This window comes from Glandiceps talaboti, chromosome 8 (genome assembly GCF_964340395.1).
Source record: "Glandiceps talaboti chromosome 8, keGlaTala1.1, whole genome shotgun sequence".
Lineage (NCBI taxonomy): Eukaryota > Metazoa > Hemichordata > Enteropneusta > Spengelidae > Glandiceps > Glandiceps talaboti.
Genome location: NC_135556.1, coordinates 1214752 through 1237106, shown reverse-complemented (window position 1 = coordinate 1237106; position 22355 = coordinate 1214752). Strand labels below are relative to the sequence as shown.

General features: G+C 37.5%; 2 protein-coding genes across 2 annotated transcripts in view; one reads left to right on the top strand and one right to left on the bottom strand.

The window, feature by feature from the left end:
* The window catches only part of LOC144439127 (large ribosomal subunit protein uL22m-like), a 34082-nt gene extending 20426 nt beyond the window's left edge, over positions 1–13656 (bottom strand). Inside the window, exons 1-3 of the mRNA XM_078128394.1 lie at positions 13629–13656; positions 13494–13533; positions 3206–3353 (exon numbers count right to left, since the gene is read on the bottom strand). Of these exons, the coding sequence (XP_077984520.1) occupies positions 3206–3353; positions 13494–13533; positions 13629–13656 (216 nt within the window). The remainder of the gene's footprint in view (positions 1–3205; positions 3354–13493; positions 13534–13628) is intronic.
* Positions 13657–14296: 640 nt separating this feature from the next.
* Positions 14297–22355, top strand: part of LOC144438662 (gem-associated protein 5-like) — a 183025-nt gene continuing 174966 nt past the window's right edge. The window contains exons 1-3 of the mRNA XM_078127810.1: positions 14297–14593; positions 20261–20442; positions 22033–22217. Of these exons, the coding sequence (XP_077983936.1) occupies positions 14297–14593; positions 20261–20442; positions 22033–22217 (664 nt within the window). The remainder of the gene's footprint in view (positions 14594–20260; positions 20443–22032; positions 22218–22355) is intronic.

Sequence of the window (22355 nt, the reverse complement as noted above, 5' to 3'; positions counted from 1 at the left end):
AATAAGTAACCAATCACGTGGATAAGTAATGATAACATCGCGTAGTTTCTAAACTACCCAAGACGTGCTCTCCACGTCAGGAAATGGTCATGGGGCACATGAAACTGTTGAAACGTTATGCATACGATGGGCCATATTCAAATTTCACAGGTCACACTGCACATTGAGATTTAGAAAATAGTTACAATGAGAACTGATTAAACCCTTGATATTTGGTGCTACAACTTCAAAGTAAAGATGAGAACCGTACGTTTGCCGACATGACATGAAAAATGTATGTAAATAAACAGAGTAAAAACATACAAGTTTGCGTCATTGTCTTTATTTATATAGGTTCATTTTTATCGCAAAAGTTTGGCTAATTGAAAGTCTGGTTTGGCTAATAAATTTTGAGGCAAATTAGCCAAATTGCTAGTAAATTTTTTGACCCAGAGGAAACACTGATTGTACACACGAAACATCTTTTCAATTCGTCGACTAGGGAAAGTAGTGCCCAAATTGCATTTTTATGAGAGACGTTAATGCCACAAATATGCAGTATCACATGGATCTAGTAAAATATCATTGAAAACGTTTAATTTGTACAAACGATAACATAATTTCTCCCGTTGCTCGAAATGTGCTTTTTCACAGAAAAGCCACACCATGATGACTTGATGACACGTTTCAATTTGACAGTTTGGATTGGTACAAATTGTTGATGCATGCCACATTATGACATGGACGAGATGTTGTTGTGATTCAGTCTTGGATTGGACGATACATTCATTTGTTACAATATTCCCTCATCTGATATTTACGTCGTATTCTATTTACCCGACGTAGGCAACTTCACCGATCTCTTGATCTGACTTGACAAGATACTGTAATAAGTCCCAGAAAGACTGTCAATCAATCAATCAACACAATGTAGCTTTCAGTCGTGACAACGGTAACTCAGCCATGTGATATTGCGCATTCATTTTGCTCGTCATTGCTCATTTTGCTCGTCATTGCAGTACCGGGCATAGATTTGGTATTCGTAAACATGTATGTAATGTATAATAACACTTGGTTGGTATGTACAGATAATGTTTTGAATTTAATCAGGGTAGTTCTAATTGTGGAGACATGAGTAAATAATGGTACATTTGTAGAAATGACTTGATTTGCACAATCTCTGGACCATGGGTAGCTATAAGTCAGTCAGGAGTGGAATTAATTGGGAAATGCCTTGGAAAAAAATTTAAATAATGTAAAGAGCATTGTGACTGATGCCATATTGGAAATCAGTCCACTAGACTGAAGTAAACTGCCACGTTTCAAAAGACACCATTGACGGCAGACAGCAAGCAATGTAATATATACTCTAAATTGTATGCATTGTGCACCCTCAACAATAAGTGAAACAGGGTTGCAGACTTCAGCACAAATCCGAACACTGCAGCCCTTCTACAGTATGGTACATTCCACTGTAGGATATCCAAACTGACAAAGTTGCTAGCGTACGCTGTCACCGTAGGGGACGATTTTTGACATCATCAATCATAAATAAAAATGATAATAATCACTATAAAAATTAAAATTACCTCATTTTGAAAGGGGAAGTACTTTTTGGTTCATTTATGGAGTTTTGATTTTGTACGATCAAAATTGGTGGTGAAATCGCCATGTCAAAATTGACAATCAGCAGTTGTGGCAGCCATGTTTTTACTCCAGTAATCTAGCAATTTCAACTAGTTGAGGTCAAAGTTCTTTTGCTAAAAAGCCTTACCATATATGTAAGAAAAGCAGTCATGAGATTGTAGTCCAGACTTCGTAAAATTTCATATTTTGTTTAATTTTTTGTTACACTCGAGATATGAGGTTATTTTGCAGTTTTGAAAATCATTTTTAACCATGAAACATTGCGAATTTTCAAAAGCAAATGATAAAAAGAAATATTTTGTGATGTCTTCTACCTAATAATGGCTTATTTTTGTCAATGAATCTAGTTATTCAGGAGAGGGTAATGGTTTCGCAGGGAATCTTGACATCGCCGGCGGACAACAATGTTTGAAGATGCTAGCCCTCTGTGTCTCTGTCAATGAGATTGAACATTTTTCAGACAAGACCTTTTCAGTTTTGATTAGCAAAATATATTTTTTTCCAAGTTTAATAACTCTACAATTCCGGTTTACACAATTTATTTTGCCGTGTCACATTGAGTTATCAGTAGAACACTTGCCTAATTAAATATCAGATGATGTTATGTCTGGCACATGTTGAAAGTTGTTGACAATTACGAATGGGCCTTTACATTTTTTTAAGCCTTAGCCTTTGCTGTGTTTTTTTACTGCTTTGTTTTCATATTTATTTTGTTACATTTTATATTTCAGATACCCCATTTCCTGTTTCTTTTTAGTAGTCTGAAGTCTGGTGGAAACAATCTTAGGGGTGTTTAGATTAAGAATTGTTCATGACATGATGATCCCATCATTGATATGCAAATTAGGGCTAAAAATGTGTCTTTTTGGTAAAAAATCTTTAATTCCTAAATTACCAAGCAGATTGGGCAGAAATTTAATGGGGATGCATCTGGGGGTGTATAGATGAAGAAATATTAAGCATATAACGATTTCATCAGTGATATGTAAATTAGGTGTAAAAATGTGAATTTCGGTCAAAAACTTATCTCAAAAAGTACTTGGTCAATGAGACTGAAACTTGGTGATATGTTTCTAGAAGTGTTATTCTGCAGATTTTCTTCAAAATATTTTGACACAATTAGCCCTAGCAACCATGCCCACGCCCTTAGCAACAACCAAATGGTAGTATATTTGGGTTAAATAACATCTGGTGAGTAAACATTCCAAAAATGTATGCATTTACCCTAGCAACCATGACCATGCCCATAGCAACAGCCAAACGATGGTGTATTTCACAAAGATAACAGGGATTCTTAGACAAATGAACAAACACTCAAAAAGTGTGTGCAAATATGCCGAGCAACAAGACCATGCCATGACAACAACCAAATGATCACATATATTGCAAAGATAACATCAGGGTTGTTGTTGTTTTTGGGAATCAGTTAATGAACAAACTCTATCATACAAAGTGTAGGTTACTCCTAAACAGTCAATTATTTCCCCACAGTCCACATGTCGTGAAGCACACTTGTGTGACTATAATATTAATAAAATAATCGTCATCTTGAAATTGTTAAGAATTTCCTTATACTTACAGCAAGCATTGCGGGTTGTCCTTCTACCTGTGGTGGATATACTATTTTGTTTCTGGCTTCCCACTTCTTAGGCCGTGACAGTGTCAATGGTGATGTATGTATCCTACTACATGTTATAGTGGTGGACGCACACAAGAATGCTGGGTGTCTGATGGATACAGGACAAAGTGTAAATCTTGTGGTGAATCATATACTCCTATACTACAGACTATGCAGATATGGATCCTGAAGATTGACTGGCCTTATAGGAGATGGGACTAGAATTAATGTACTGATGTAGTCGCCAATATACATGGTTTCTTTAATCATACACTTTTTTAGTACTATTAAAATCTTTCATGAGGCTTTATTGTGGAATTACATTTGTTCAAGCATAAAGCAGAGTAAAGTTAGGAATGCCATGATACTAATTTCTGTACAAGTGTCTGCCATCTTATTTGTTTTTCATGTGCAACATTCTGAAGTTGGCAAAATGTTTTTACTGTTGAATGCACCCAGTATGTACAAGAATGAGTATGAAATCTATGTGAAAAATGTAATTCCTAGAAAAGAAGACACTACTTACTAGCTGATTTTGAAAACAAAGATAACTGATGACGAAATGCTGAGAAAAAATAACCTGACAACTAATTAAAAATCGGCACCAAATATAATAATGGATTCACATGTTTGGATCTGAATGTGAATCCTCCCCAAAAAATATTTAGTTGATTTGTATCTGGACCTGGCCTGGCGTGACCTGTACCTGTGTTTTGTATCGACTGCCAAAAACAGCAACTGGACCACAAATTACACTCACTGTTGCAGTTTTCTGACAGGGTCATGTTATTTGACGATATACATGTACTATTGGATAAACACTGCATCATTGCTGCTTAGGCATTTTCCTTAGTGTTTTTGTTCAAGAGGGTTTACAATAAGAAATAACTTTATAGATGTCATGGTTCTTGAATTTATTACCCTACACTGATGACTTAGTATTCGGACGACAGTATTGGTAATTGGAACTCCATGCCGATTCACGTATTTGTCGTGTATATTATGAATTTCACCACTCCATTTGATTTAAATACTGGGCAAAAACATTGGTATTGTGGTAGTTGAATCACGGTTACACTAAAATTTATAGTTTTTGAGTTATCATGAACACTGTCCTACTACTGAATATGACTCCGGGATTCGATTACAGTTCATGATGCTGCTTGGCAGTCTACATCAACAGAGAGGTTTAAGATGCACGTTAGAATGCATACATGTACATGTATGGGAGCATTATTGTGCAGGCATACATGTACATGTAATGACACATACAAAGTTGTAACACTAGTTACACATTCAGAACACAAATGAGAAAGACATTGGAATGTACATGTGTGCATTGGCATCTTCTCTCCAGAAGGCCAAACACATGACTTTGTTTTCTAAACATGTCGGTATTTGTCAGTATTTTTGCCATTTTTCCTTCAACTACCCAAATGGAAAACTGAACAGTCAGTTTACAGTTCTGCTTCCGACCGCTGTTATAAAAATACGACATTTAATAGAAGAAAAATGACAAAGACTTAACATATACAGTTACGTGTAGACTGCCATTTTGACTTAGCACTGTCTGATACAGTACGCCTGGGTTGCTTTGAATCATGTGACTATGATGCTACGAACACACAGAAATATGCGCATCTAAACCTCTCTAATGTCTTGGGCACACAAACGTGAACACTGTGTACTTCTGATGGTACTCCTCCCTTCTTGTCCTTGTATTCACTCATAAGACGCATACCCTCCCAGACATTCTTCATGTTGTTACACTTAAAATTGTCTTCGCTTTTCCGTTTAAATGCTTCTTTGCCCTTCTTGATCTCGTTCTTAAGCTCCTTCTGCACTTTCTTCAATTCATTGATATCTTGCTTTTCAAAAGCTCTTTTCTTACTGTTTAATATGTGCTTGATATTTTTGGTAACCCAAGGTTTATTGTTCGCATATATCTTAACTGTCTTCAGTGGGATGGTGCAGTCGTCACAAAAAGAAATACACCCACTTACACAATCTGTTAGCTCAGATACATGTACAGGGCTCGAAATTCGTTTTTTTTTCTTGGTAGCCCAGGTGGGCTACCATCTTTAAAATTTGGTAGCCCGAGAGCAATGACTGGTAGCCCATATCCATGCATTCCTAAATTAATGGTGTCTGTGTATATATGTAACTATATGATGTATTGAATTCGATGATTGATTGAATAACTTAAGAGTCACGTTAACTCGTTATTTGTGTGTATTTCATGCCATAATTGACATTGGGAACGCAACTTTTTGCATATATGTGTCTCTGGGGACGTGTCATAAAGAGGGACCGTATGAGGCTTACTGTTACAACGTACGGTTATCATTGCAATGAAGAAAAAATATGTAGTCGCAGTTCGTACTTGTAACTATTATCTAAATCTCTTGGTGCAGTGAGACCTGAATATGATTCAACGTATGGAAAACGTATAAACAGTTTCATAAGCCCCATGGCCATTTCCTGATTTGGAGACTACGTCTTGGGTAGTTTAGAAACTATGTGCTGTTATCATTATCTATCCACGTGATTGGTTACTTATTAACAGACGGGTTAGACAGGTTTTGTATCAATACATGACGGCCATTACGGCAAAGCCCCTTCCATTCATGGGCGAAGAGATAATCAAACAGAGTCTAAGACCACATCAGTAGACGGTCCTTGCTGAAAACTTCACTCAGATAAATTCAAATCATCATGTCACCATTTCATTCTCACTAAAACTTCAACTTTCTTTTGAGCTTTGCTACTACTACTAGATCGAATGCATTACGTGAATTTACCATTCACCAGCTGCATGCTCTCAGGGGTTGCGTGAGCGTGGTTTACACACGGAATGTTTTAGGCATCGTTCAAGAATACACGAATCTGTAGGTGTATACCAAGTTAACAGTTCTCATCAGCATAAAATTTTATCAAACACCATTACAACTGTGTCTCTGTCAAGTTGAAAGTTAAAGCTGTCATTCATGTTATGAAATTTAGTTACTGCAGCAGTGCTGTACCGAGAGTGTACTGTACTCCGACTCCGAGAAGAACCGGAAGGGCCCGGGCCGGAGAGCAGATTTCCAGAGAGTGATTACCATGGGAAATTGAAAGTACAGAAAGATAACATTAAATCGCTATACAGAATATTGTTGCATATAAATGTTTTGTTGTGACATTTTGGAAGTACAAGCTGTGTATACGATGAACGGAAGAATGACGTGTACAGTGTACATGTATTTCGTGTACATTTGATATACCATGTAGTGTGGATGCAAATTTGGAAAAGACGCACAGATTTTGACGCTAATTTTGGCGAGAACACGTCCCACAGTACTGCGACCTCGGAGGCCCCCGGCCCGGGAAGGTGTCGGAGTCAGGGTGTCACAGTTTCATTCAAAACTTAGTAGCCCAATTGGGCTACCACTCACATAATTTGGTAGCCCAGAGACAAACATTGGTAGTCTGTGGACGCGGGACTACCGCGAATTTCGAGCCCTGAATGTACATTGGCAGATGAGTCAACAAACACTTTCCAGTCAGTACAATTGAAACAACTTCTAAATGAATCAATGTGTTGTTCAGACCAATCACGAACAGTCGCAATTGGCCTATATCGTTGTGGCAGGTTCACCAAATTGTGGTCAGATTGACCGAGAGGTGGGAGTGGAACCGATGTGTAAGCATCTTTCACGTTCGAGTAAAACAAGTCTAATGTTCGTTCTTTACGTGTAGTACAGGATACAAATTGTTCGCAATTCGGTCAGGACTTTTTGAGAATTACAGTGGTTAAAATCTCCATTGACAAGTTTTACAGCATCAGGTGCATTTATATCAAGGTCATGTACATGGCTAGTTATGATGTCAGCAGCTTCATTTGCATTTACAGTTGGAGGCACTTAATATACAGTCAACACGAGAACATGTGAACATTCATGAGGTAGATAATAGGGGCAAATTCCGACCATCAATATTTCTACAGCTGGTGAACAGAATGTATGTTTCACCGTTATATTATTTGGATGACACCATTTTTTTTTATTTACGAATACACAAACCCCATCACCCTTTTTCTTCCAGATTCTTTCTCTCTTTCGATCACCTCTACATGTACATAGTGAAAACCCATTTATACTTATAGTAACACTTGCATCAGGTATATCAAAATGTAATTAAGAATCACTGGATAGTTTGTAGACCCATACAGAATTACATCACAGTCAATATTAATTTGTACATTTGTTCCACCATGTCTTTTACTTATAGTGTGCCCAAAAATAGATTAATACTATCTCACATTCACAAACTGGTTAATACTATCTCACATTCACAAACCGGTTAATACTATCTCACATTCACAAACTGGTTAATACTATCTGACATTCACAAACCGGTTAATACTATCTCACATTCACAAACTGGTTAATACTATCTGACATTCACAAACTGGTTAATACTATCTGACATTCACAAACTGGTTAATACTATCTGACATTCACAAACTGGTTAATACTATCTCACATTCACAAACTGGTTAATACTATCTCACATTCACAAACCGGTTAATACTATCTCACATTCACAAACTGGTTAATACTATCTCACATTCACAAACCGGTTAATACTATCTCACATTCACAAACCGGTTAATACTATCTCACATTCACAAACTGGTTAATACTATCTCACATTCACAAACTGGTTAATACTATCTCACATTCACAAACTGGTTAATACTATCTGACATTCACAAACCGGTTAATACTATCTCACATTCACAAACTGGTTAATACTATCTCACATTCACAAACTGGTTAATACTATCTCACATTCACAAACTGGTTAATACTATCTGACATTCACAAACTGGTTAATACTATCTCACATTCACAAACTGGTTAATACTATCTCACATTCACAAACTGGTTAATACTATCTCACATTCACAAACTGGTTAATACTATCTGACATTCACAAACTGGTTAATACTATCTCACATTCACAAACTGGTTAATACTATCTCACATTCACAAACTGGTTAATACTATCTCACATTCACAAACTGGTTAATACTATCTCACATTCACAAACTGGTTAATACTATCTCACATTCACAAACCGGTTAATACTATCTCACATTCACAAAAATGGCAAATTTGATATGGTGACCGGGCCAGGCAGTTATTAGTAGGACCGTATCTAGTCCTGCTTGCATATACGGAGTAAGTCGTCCCTTCTTTCTCCGTCCTGCGATGTGCGAAGAGCCAGTCATGAAACCTGCGCTTACCAGAAATACTGGTAACTAAAGAATTAACACACCCTGTGGTTAAATATTAGCAATAAATTGACTATTTAGTAATTTTACCTCGCCGTGGCTACAAAAGTCCCTATTCAGAGGACAGAAAATCCTGAAATCACAAGTTCAACTGTAATTTCTGTCTGACGCGCGATGACGTAGTGGACACCCTGATCAAATAAGGTGGCGCTGTAAGGTGGGATGTTTGAAATTACAACCGGACCTGGAAAAGTTACGATTTCGACACTTTTTTGGATCTTATGAGTGACTACTAAATTGTCAGACTCAAAGAGATGCAAAATGAGTACATATTTGATCGGTTGCTCATATTTGATCGGTGGGTATGTAATTTTTCGGTAATCGGTGCGGGTGTATTTTGCTCCCACACTCGAAATAGGGATTGGTAAATTTAATTGCTCTTTGCAGGACAGTGTTGAGGGTGATTTCATGACAGTAATCTAGACTCGTGCACCGTCTGCAAGCAGGACTAAACTGTCACGTGTATTGTACTAATATTACTAGGGGTAAACCATTCGATATCCTGGGGGGGGGGGGGGCTTGGAAGATTGGTGGAGAGTCATTATTTTTTCCCCACCTGCTTGCCTGAGAATTATTTTTTTTCTCCTTCGCCTATGCTGGCAACTTTTTTTTTCTTTGCTTCTTTGAGATATCTGGATTTTTTTTACGTCAATGTTGAACACCTACTTTTGTTGCCACAATTTTCTGTTTGGTTTTCGCACAGGGTAATACAGAGAGTAAAATGATGCTGTTCTATCAGTAATCACACACAGATTATATTTAGAAAACTACATATTTCATACATGTACATGTTTGATTTTCAATTAAATAAACATCATTGACAGTTTTTATGCCATGGTATGATGATACACTGGAAATACAAATCGGAAACTTGATTGGTGAGCTCAAACATTCAGATAGACCGGTCAGTTTCTCCAGCTTGGGAGGAGGGGGGGGGGGGGGGAATGGGGATGTCAGTGTTTTTTGTTTTTTTCCATTGGGTAGACAAAAAGTCACTGACCCCCATGAACAAAGTTTCATAGCATCTGACAGTAATCTGTAGAGGGAAGAGCTTTGAGACTGGGATATGTCCACCTCTTGTGTGAGTGTGTGTGAATGGGGGGGGGGGGGGGGTTGTAGGTGGTCTCCCCCTAGAAGCCCTGAGGATATTACTATTCACAGACACTTTCAGACAATAATTTACAAACTTTACAAGACAGCTCTAACATGCAAAAAGCAACTACGTGAGGTTGAAACATTTTTTCAATAAAGTTTCATAGCATCTTGACAGTAAGAGGTGGACGAAAGAACTTTGATTTGAAACTGGAACATGTCGCCCTCTTACGGGGGGGGGGGGGGGGTTTGGGGGGTTCTAGGGGTCTCCCCCTAGACGCCCTGGAGGTTTTTTACTTCTAAAGGCAATGTTTAGGCTATTCACAGACACTTTCAGACAATAATTTGAAAGCTTTACAAGACAGCTCTAACATGTAAAAAGCAACTACATGTACATAAGGTTGAAACATTTTTGAAACAAGTCATTGAGAATGACATAGTCCCCGCTATGATTGGGTTTTAAGGAATTATCACTACTCTGATCACGCAACAACACTTGTGAACCTAAATCAAACAGACTTAGATATGTTGTGTCTGCTTGTTGGACATGGAACATGCCTACAACAATAAAGGATTGGTCGGGTATGGGGGATTGTATCACGACGAAAATGGATATTCACATGTATGTCATAGAACACTGTCCTAATACCAACTTTGAATGAGATCTGTTCAAGCATGTCTGAGTTATGGCTTTGGACATGGAAAATTTGCAAACAAAATGGCTGCCAGGCAGCCATATTGGATCGTGTCACGATGAAAATGGATATGCACATGTATGTCATAGAATACTGTCCTAATACCAACTTTGAATGAGATCTGTTCAAGCATGTCTGAGTTATGGCTTTGGACATGGAAAATTCACAAACAAAATGGCTGCTAGGCGGCCATATTGGATTGTATCATGACAACAATGAAGAAGCACATGTATGTCATAGAGCACTGTCCTAATACCAACTTTGAATGAGATCTGTTCAAGCATGTCTGAGTTATGGCTTTAGACAGGGAAAATTTGCAAACAAAATGGCGGCTAGGTGGCCATATTGGATCGTATCATGAAACAAATTGACGTGCATATGTATGCTATTGTATGTTGCCCCTGTACCATGTTTGAAAAAAATCGGTCCAGGCATCTCCAAGAAACGGCTGCGGACGGACGGACGGACAGACGGAACCCAATCCATAAGTCCCCGTCCCGGACTTCGTCCGGCGGGGACTAATAAAGTTCCATAGCATCTTGACAGTAAGAGGTGTAGGAAAGAACTTTGATTTGAAACTGGAACACATCTACCTCTTATGGGGGAGGGGGGTTCTAGGGGGTCTCCTCCTAGAAGCCCTGGAGGATTTTTACTCTTAAAGCCAATTTTCAGGCTATTAACAGACACTTTCAGTCAATAATTTGCAAGCTTTACAAGACAGCTCTAACAATTGTAAAAAGCAACTACACATGGTTGAAACATTTTTGAAATAAAGTGTCATAGCATCTTGACAGTAAGAAGTGGAGGGAAGAACTTTGATTTGAGGCTTGGACATGTGTACCTCTTATGGGATTTTTTTTCAAGCAACTCCATTTGGCATTTCCCCCCCCCCCCCGAAATCTTCCAAGCCTAGTTATGATATTATAATTACTATCACGCAAAATTAGATTTGTAAATGTAAATACTTAAAACACCGTTTTATCACACAAACATTGCACCCTGCCCTGTTCCTGCGCTACTAACTCAGTAAACTGAACGCCATCTTGGACTCAAGACTCGACTATTCTGTAGGAGGGGTTGCAGGATTTTTAGCATGGGTGGAAAAGTTTTTACTGCATGCAACGCCCGATATAGAAACTGTCAACAGTCGTGGATGTTTGCCAAGAGACTTTCTGTGTAATTACAAAAGGATGGTGAAATATTTGTGTCACAAACATGCATGTGTTCTTATACACATCAAAGTTAACTTTCCTGGCACCCCTATCATAGAATGGTCGAGTCTGAATATCAAAATGCCATCCTGAAATAAGGGAGTGTACAGTTTTAACTTCCAGGGGGCCGGAGTATTTTCAGGGGGCCACCAATTTTTCTCAAGAAAAATTAGGGGGGGGGGCGCACAAAAAAAACCCTAAACCTGAATGTCAGGATGGACAAGTGCCAGATATGTATATAAAATAAAATATAGGCAAAACCCAACACTTGACTGTGCACAATGTCCTACAGAAGTAGCATTTAACATGGATTGATGATAAAACAGTGCACAAACCTATTAAATCACAATATTTGTATTCAGTGAAACAAAAATTGACCGGCGACTCTGCCACTTCTCAAGGTAACTTTCCCATGAAATTGTGTAGGTCTTGTTTCATCACAATCACTGTCTGAGATATCAGCCGTGCTTGAAGTTTCAGCGTTATCAGAAAAACAATCATCACTGTCTATAACACCTATTATAGCATTTTCACTTTCAGAGTCACTACTATTTGTATCACTGATGTCTGATTTGGTATGGACATTACTTATAATGTAATCAACTAAACATAAACCTTTTGTAACAGTTCCTACTTTTCAAAGTGTGAGGTGATATTTAATATTCACTTGGTAGAATTATTTTAATTCTGAAATTAAAGTTTGAAGAGATGTTCTCATTCTATCACCATGGTAGGGTTCAAGTATTATATGATAGCTTTTGTGAGTTTGAATTAAACACAAAATTATTCACAGGTGCTGGGTGAGGAATGTATTCATAACAAGCCATGCATTCATAAAAATATTATTCAACCCTTTGAAGTGATACATGTACTGCCCCCCCCCCCCTCAGCGCATCAGTTTACTAAAGTCTCTTGAAATATAGTCCAGAAGTGTTTTATATTTTGCGTAGAGATAATATGAATACTATAATATAGGAAGGGTCTTAATATGTATTTCAATCTTAAATAACATGTTTTCCATTTGCACTGCAATTAAAAATGTTTCTAAAATGTGTAATTTATGAAGTGTTTAAATTAATAATAAATGATTGTGTGACCAACCACTGCAAATTAATCCTAAAATTTGAATATGTTCACATGGAAAAAAGTTTCCTCATGGTGCAATTTTGCACTATTTTTTCAAAAACCTGTGATAAATAAGTAATATATATATATATTTACTTGTTCATTTATTTGCTAATTTATTTATGTCAGTGATGGGCTAAAAATCCAAGAAAAAGTGTAGCCAGACCAGTAGTCTATTCTGTCACCCCTCAGTTGTAAGTAGACATCCTGTCAGCCAATTTAACTTATAATAGTCTTTATTTGTGATTTTATGAGTGTCCATGATTCAACAACTTTGTGCACTGGTTCAATTCTGAAGTAAGTATAAATATGGAATAAGTTAATACATGTAGCAACTGCTGGCAAATCTATGTGTTGCTGTATCTGTGTTTCATCTGTGCGTATTTTTGTTAGTGGTTTCAGGGGGGGGGGGCATGAAATAAAAACAAGAAGTCTTATGGGGGGGGGGGGGGCAGATAATTTATACCACTTTTTGTAGGGGGGGGCACCAATAAAAATCCCTTGCTTCATTAGAAATCCTCCGGCCTCCCCCCGGAAATTAAAAATGTACACTCCCTAAGATCGCTTGGTTGTGGATTTTGTTGTGTGTAAAGACGATGTTTTCAACTCTTCACACTCTGCTTTTTGCTGCGACAAAGATTTGTTTTGGTTTAAAAGCAGTAATCTGCACCAAGAACAGCAAGAAGATTCCTACATTTGGCCCGGGCAGCGTCCGGGCATAAATTAGTAGGACCGGTATTGGTTGGAATGAATTAATTTCCACACAACAAATAACTTCGAATACACACCTTGTCAACAGGATATCCAGTGAAACGGCACATACTCTGACTGTAAATACAAAGTAATACGATAAATGGTTAAACCTGTCAAGATGAACGTGAGCTACGGAGAGAAATAAATGTAAATGTAATCCAATGTGATACCTGTAGACTTCAGCACGGCGGCAGCCATTTTAACGAGTGTGACGCTACCATCATATTCATATTCATATTCATATTCATATTCATATTCATATTCACCTTCACTTTCAAAAGTTTACCTCTATGCTCAATGTGTATATGATGATAGCGTCACACGTTAACCATCAGATTCGAAGTCTTCCGAATGGGTACGAACCCGCGTTCGGCAAATCACATATATCCTTCATTGGCAGGTTGAAATCATGCGATTGCAATAACTTTTCACTTGATTTGCATGCGCGTTCGTACCCATTCGGAAGACTTCGAATCTGATGATGAACGTGTGAAGCTATCATCATATTCACATTGAGCATAGAGGTCAACTTTTGAAAGTGAAGATGAATATGAATATGATGGTAGGATCCATTTTATCACATGTTCAGCTCGTTTTGCGACTTAGTCGTAATACCTTCTCAAGACAAAACTCAATCATCTGGGTGTAATTTATATAAGGATGGCTGTAATAATTAACAAATAATTATACATTTCTCTAACATGTTGTGGTTGCCAGACTGAATCTGCTCACTGCATTTCCTATATTTTTACGACATGCCGTAAGAAGTATATATGCCATAATGGCTGCGCCCATGCCTCGTACGAAATTTCAACGTTTCCCGTCTTAGGAGTGTAAAATGGCTGAAATAATTTTGCCTGCGTCTGCAAATTGGTATTGCAGTAAAGTGTGTGATACAAATGAACACGGGGACTTGGTATTTGGGGCAAGACATTTTGCCTATGTAATAAGTACATGTGCGAACCCACCACGCCATGTGTCCACATTGACGGGGCACAGTGACCGTGTGACAAGTGCTGTGTACTGCAAGCACAAAGGGTACACTACGTGGTGTTGCACCGGTGCTGATGACTGCTGTCTGAAACTATGGGACTCAAGAGCAGCAGTGGTAATGAAAGAACATGCTTTCCATCAGGTTAGTTGTGTTTTATCACTAAAATCAGACACTCAAGGCACGATTAATTAAACATTCTGTTTTTTGGGTCCTACTAATTACTGCCCGGGACACAGGCACTCGAATCAATGTGTATGATTAAAAAAAAATGTATGTAAATAAGACTAAGTAATAAGTCTTATTTACATACAATACATATTTTTTTTCTTCTACACATTGATTTGAGTGCCTGTGGCCCGGGAGATATAAGAAGTGCCCGGGAGCAAACTGGTGGGCAAGTGGCACTCAAAAGTCTATATTTATGTGCACTGGCCTACTTCGAATATACATGTATATTGACCAAAATTTAGTGGATTCGAGCCCCAATTGCTGTTCTTCCAGTGTTAAATTTTCTAGCGTGTTACAGACATTGCATGGCTACCGCATATACATGTACATTCATTGTATTCTGCCCATTTGAACACATATTATATTACATGTATATTATATTATATTATATTATATTCAGGCCAAATTTAGACGTGTAATCGATATTAAAAGTCGATTTGTAAATAAACTAGAATGTTATGAACGCTATCTAATCTAAGTTATGATCATTCAAGTCTTCTTTTATAGTTTCAGCCTAAAAACCTTTCGTTCACCTAGATCTCAGTACACTGTACAGTCTATCTGCGCCATCTTGTTGATACATGTATATGGGTGACGGTGGTAAGGCAAATCTCGGGCCTGATATTTCACCTTAGAGCGTCTGTAAATTACATATATTTGGTAGCTATAACATCGCAAGTATTCAAAATACATAACTATGATGTTTGAAACAAGTTCAAGTGGCGCAATACTTCCCGGGCAGCCGATATCTGTGTCCTGCAGCTAGTACGGTCATGGACTTGGTGACAGTTGATAGGGGCAAAGACCACTATATGGGTGATGGTTGTAAGGCAAATCTTGGGCCTGATATTTCACCTTAGAGTGTCTGTAAATTACATATATAATATTTGGTAGCTAACATTGCAAGTATTCAAAATATATACTGTAACTATGACGTTTGAAATGTGTTAAAGTAGCGCAGTACTTCCCGGGCCAGGCAGTCAATATTTTTGGCCTGCAACTTGGGCCCAAAATTTCACCTTAAAACTTCTTGAAATTACATATGTTTGGTAGGTATATCTCTGAACTTTTAGCCATGTAAGCGTGGTTCAATTTCCTCCGTGCAGTCGCTATATGTCACCTCATATTTGTGCAAGCTGTACTGTGGCAGCTAATATAGATGGGCATGAAATTTCGTCTTAGAACTTCTTGCAATTGCATATATTTGGTAGCCATGTCCTTGCGATCGCAGGTATTGAAAATACATGTATATATACACACAAAGTTTAGTGAGGCTCAATGTTTCCTTGGCAGCCGATATCTGTGCGCTGCAGTTAGGACGACGGTCAGAAAAATTTACTGTAACAGAGATGACTGTGGATCAACTTATATCTCTGAAACAACTCTTAACAGGAAGTGGTGTCCTGTTGGTTTGAAAACATCAAGTCAAGTTTATGGCTGAAATCTATCTTAGTACAATCAAATATTAGTCTGACTAGTTACACAATGGCTCCCACTCACTAGCCTGTTGACAGTAAGATGACAAGGACACTACATCAGTAGTTAGGCCCTAGTTACATCACTAAGGAACAGAAAGCAGGCATCGCACAGTCCTGACCTTGGAAAACCCTGGAATTTCATACTCTCCCTTAAATAATGCGTCCTACCCCTAGAAATCCTTGGAAAATGATCGTAATCAATTAATATTGATGATTGACATGTCTGTGCTCAAGCCACCCATTCATATGATTCACTACACCGAGTCTCGTAAATGTGAAATGTGACAATATATTCAAAGTCTTTCACCACCAGTTAGTCAAACCTTGGAGTACTTATACTGACAGGAGAAACAGCAGCTTTTAATCGGCCTAAACACCTGTTTAAACTGCTATAATCTCCTCTTGAATCAAAGGAACAAAAAGGAACGCAATGTGTACACTGCAGATAAGCCTGCTCGATTGATACTGTCAACGCTGCCGACTTGTACTTGAACTGGGGCGCCAGCTATCAGCAGGCTGGTGGTACTATTTGCCGTTCTCACACATGCGCAGAAAGCTAAAATAGTGGTTACATGTATGTGCACATATCATATGCGCTGTTGATACAAAATGGACGTGGATGATATACCCTCAGTGCTAACATTTATTTGATCCAAATCGGTTGAAGTTTGACAATTTGAAGAACGATTTAGTGAAATACCACAGATGTAGAGAAAGATGAAGGTTTGTAGAATCATATGACAATATTTTACATTTTTCATAACTTCCTGAAAATGAAATAAGGCTGTTTTAAAAGCCAAGATATTACTCGTTTAGAAAACATCAAATGCAGTGGCGTCAAACAGCGTCGACACACAACAGCTGATTTTGAAAAGTTGCTATTTTTTCGAAGTTGCGTGTGCCCCAACAAGCCATAGTCATGATTTTTGCACAACCTCTGATGAAGGAAAAAGCTATTCCTGAACTCCTTAAGCTTTGTTTTCCTGGGCAGATGATTTGCATTATGTTTTTATAGGCATGCACTAGGCATATACACATGTATGCATGGCCCAGGCCCCAGGCTCAGGGCATGTTCAACGTGTGGCATGATATGGATTGTCACTTGTGGGAGGGAAGGGTACAAAATGTAGGTAGGGACTTTCAATTGCATCAGTATTTCAGTATTAAAGATGGTATGGTGAAAAGAAAGCATTGGAGACGAACGTTAATTGCCCATTTTGGGATAAATAAAATTATATTGTATTGTACATGTATTGTATTGTATTACATTGCATTGCATTGCATCGTATTGCATTGTATTGTGTTACATTGCATTGTATTGCATTGTATTGCATTGCATTGTGTTGCGTTGTATTATATTGTATTGTATTGTTGTATTGTATTGTATTGTATTGTATTGTATTGTATTGTATTGTATTGTATTGTATTGTATTGAAAGGAAATCTGTTTTCAAAGTTCAGTGACCTGTGCTAGCGCTGGGTTTCAAAAATCATTAGCCACATTTCCCACATTTATTTCGCTAATATTGTCCATTTTCAATTAGCCACATGGAAAAGTCATTACCACAAACTTTAAAACATTGAAAATATTACTGTTACATTGTTTTTACATGGCAATTCATCACATTTTTTCAATCCTTTTCCGCCCCAGGGGGTATTAGTTTATACACTAGTACAAGTTACAGAGAAAGAAGATTAAGCTTCAAAAAAATTACTTTGAACAATACCACTGACCAATCTCTGCACTGTATAGACATGTTTTTATTTCGTAAATTTATTTGGATTTTCTTATTCTTAGTAAATGAAATAATCCAGTTATTCTGCAACTCTTTATCATAGGAATGAATGCCACAATATTACAGTGGGATACATAAATTTTGTTTCACAGTTAAATTTGATCAGGCTGAACAAATCTAAATAATAACAGTGTACAGTACAGATCAAGCATAATGGGATATGAACTATGCTTGCATCTTTAGTTTAAAGCATCATGCTGGAAAACTTCATGAACAATGCTCTTGGGGATTAGTGTATGTAAACAGCATTCAATTTGCACCTTTGAGGTGTCCACAGAGCATCTCATTAACAGTGCATCAAGTTAACAATGCATCAGCATCTCATTATAAACATTGCATCTATTGACATCTAGATAGCAGAGTACATGATTATTACTAAGTCACAAAGCATGTGTGCATAAAGTGCTGTTTATCTGTATCAGAGATGCAAGCATTGTTCCATGCAGATGCTTTGATGGTGCAACAACAACAGTGCACCAATGCATATGGTTAGCACCCCAATTGTGCAAGAATGATCCTTTTGTGATGTGCGCACTCAGGTGATGTTTTATGTGAGCTGCACTGTACATGTACCGACAAGAGCATCACAAGAAAAGCCCAATCGCGATCAGTACAAGTGCACCTTTCAATTTAAAATATTGAATAAATGCTCAGATAATATTTGTATTCTGACTACATCATGCACATGTATTGGCAGGGTTGGACTAGATTAGTTGATTTTTCGATTCCTTTCCGATTTATTAATTATGAAATCACACTCTCTTTACTGAGTCGATGTGTATTATTTTGTATCTGGGAATAAAGTAAAGTAATAAACTTTGACTGTCATGAGAAATACACAAGATTTCGATGCAACTTGTTTGTGAACTACGTAATATTTACGATATCATGATTGTCTCATGAAAAATTTCGAGAATAACAAGAACACTAAATTGACACAGGTGTATGTGTCTCTGTTTGCATTGCCATAAGGACAACGGTGAGACAACGCAAAGCCATTCCACACGACGTATGATCAGCTGTAGCTTATACTACTGGTAGTAATAATTTCGTCAGCTGAATTTGAGCATATTTAGTATAAAACAAATTACAAACTAAATTAAACCTCTTAGATTTATCTTGTTTGATCTAAGTACATTTTTAAGTTACTAAAAAGCGAAATTTGTAGTAGAAATGTGAAAGAAAAACGACATTTTATGTATTGAAATTTGAGTTATGATTACTGAATATGTTAATCACTTACAAAGTTATGTCGCAAATGTAAACACATACCACCATGTGTGACACATCACTGCTGTCAACTTGAGCAGTTACAAATGTTCCTGTACTTGCGGACCAAGAAGAACTGAATATTCTTCCAGAATACGTAAAACAAAAGTCTTTTATCGGCAATATAAATGTCAAAACTGACCATCCTTATATTGCCTAACCACATACGTATAAAGTTATGTCAGGGGAACGGCCATTGACTCTCGGTTGGTGAGCATTTTGATTCACTGTGGCGAATAACTTTGATTTTGATTTCGCCATTCGGCTTTTTCTTTTGCATTTGTGACTGTGGCGAATGGGTAGCAATCACAGTTGGCAGTCCAAATAATGATAAACTGAAAGGTCTTCAAGTTGACGTGGAAAAGGATGATCCAACATTCATCCACCATACATTTGTGAATGTTCGATGTTGCCGCATGTTGTTGGCAACCGAGAAACTCCATGACGGAAATTGCCGAAGTGTAATCGAAACTAACGAAGTCTCGAAAGCTCAGTGTTTGTTGCAGCAGTGTTTGTTGAGTGATTAACACCTTGCAAGCTTAATCTCTAAAGTCAATCGTGGCGACCATGATCAAACCTTTGAACTGGCCTACATGTAGCTGTTTCTCCTGTCAGCATAATTACTCCAAGGTCAAACCCCCCCCCCCACATACACGTATACCCAATAGGTGGGAGTACCCCCCCCCCCCCCATCAGTACGTCCAGTAATTAATCAGTACATCCAGTAATTATGTCTCTATTATTGTCACAATAGAGCTCCCTGTACTGTATTCTATTCATGTCATTACTATAATAAATAAGGATGATAACCATAGTATTGACTGAATATTTTTGTGCTCATAGTCATACATATTATTTACTACTTGCATGTATTCATTTGTCACTATTTTTTTGTAAACATATTTGCTTTGGTTGATTTTATACAAATATTTGTTGTTTATGTATGTTTGGCCGGGAAGGAAGTCAATGAGATGATAACAACAGTGACAAAATGGATTACATATTACTATTTATCCTTTATCATTTTATTTTTTGCAGCATAAAGTAACAGTAATTGACTGGTCAACTTTAGACAAAGATCTCATTGTGTCCGGTGATGAAAAGGGTACCATTATATGTTGGAACCATTCAACTAATGAAGCTAAACAGTTTGTTCCTGACCTAGGACATATATTCTGTCTGTCCTGTAGTCCCCATGATGTACAGTACCTTGCTGTTGGGTAGGTTTACCATGGACCTATTGTTAGTTCAAGATGCATTGTCCCCCTTGCTATAATGTCATGTGTTTTGTACTGGTAGAAGGCTACATGTAAGTGTTACTCATTGGGATGATCCAGCTTGCCACCTAACTGTGTCTTGGATTTATGAGAAAAAGTGTTTGTGTCACACTCACAAATGGTGTTAAGTCTTTATAACATAGGTCACAAGTAACAGGTCAAGATGTCTTTCTATCATTTTATGATGAAAATATAATTCAGTAATCAAGACAAGTCAAAAAGTAAACACATTGAATTGGAATATCAACTATTGTGTATACATTGTATGTCAACAGATACGGGAAGATTAATACTGCTAGAAATATTTTAACTGTTAGTTGTAGCTGTATTAGTCAAAACTTGAGTTCAAACAGGGATAAAACAGTTTAGGTTAATATCGTACTTGTAAAGGTCTTTGAGCACAAAGTTGACAAGTGCAAGAACAGATAATTCAAACATGTCTGGCAGAGCTATAGAAATCATGACAATTTAATGATTTCATGTAATCCTTATGGCTCCACCAATAAGATTAGACTAATACAAGGACCATTGATTGGCTCCACCAATAAGATTAGACTAATACAAGGACCATTGATTGGCTCCACCAATAAGATTAGACTAATACAAGGACCATTGATTGACTCCACCAATAAGATTAGACTAATACAAGGACCATTGATTGGCTCAACCAATAAGATTAGACTAATGCAAGGACCATTGATTGGCTCCACCAATAAGATTAGACTAATGCAAGGACCATTGATTGGCTCCACCAATAAGATTAGACTAATACAAGGACCATTGATTGGCTCCACTAATAAGATTAGACTAATACAAGGACCATTGATTGGCTCCACTAATAAGATTAGACTAATACAAGGACCATTGATTGGCTCCACTAATAAGATTAGACTAATGCAAGGACCATTGATTGGCTCCACCAATAAGATTAGACTAATGCAAGGACCATTGATTGGCTCCACCAATAAGATTAGACTAATGCAAGGACCATTGATTGGCTCCACCAATAAGATTAGACTAATACAAGGACCATTGATTGGCTCCACTAATAAGATTAGACTAATGCAAGGACCATTGATTGGCTCCACCAATAAGATTAGACTAATGCAAGGACCATTGATTGGCTCCACCAATAAGATTAGACTAATACAAGGACCATTGATTGGCTCCACCAATAAGATTAGACTAATGCAAGGACCATTGATTGACTCCACCAATAAGATTAGACTAATGCAAGGACCATTGATTGGCTCCACCAATAAGATTAGACTAATACAAGGACCATTGATTGGCTCCACCAATAAGATTAGACTAATACAAGGACCATTGATTGGCTCCACCAATAAGATTAGACTAATGCAAGGACCATTGATTGACACTCTGGTCTTTACAAACCCAGCTCCCTCTAAAAATGACACTTAAGTGAGAACCTTAGATTAAATCATGTGCCTTTAAAAAACACCTATGAATGTTCTGTAAGTACAAGCAAGGCAATATGGTGATTCTGAATAAAACTACAAATATATATTACAGGTACAAGCATGGTAACATTCTGGTTGTAGATATTGGTAATGCTGGTAATATTATTCATAAACTGAGAGGCCATGATGATGAAATTCATTCAGTGTGTTGGTCTCCAACACTCGGTGAAGTCATCACACAGAGGAAAGAGAAGAAAACAGCAGATGATGACATGGAAAGTGTACAAAAACAACCGGGTAAGTGGTTGAATTTTGTTTCTTGACATCCGCAAATTTAACCAAATGGTGGCCATATTTGTGGTCAAAATTCAATAGTTACTGCATAACTCAAAAACTGTAATACATTACTGGAAGTGAGCCATCTGGTATGTCTAT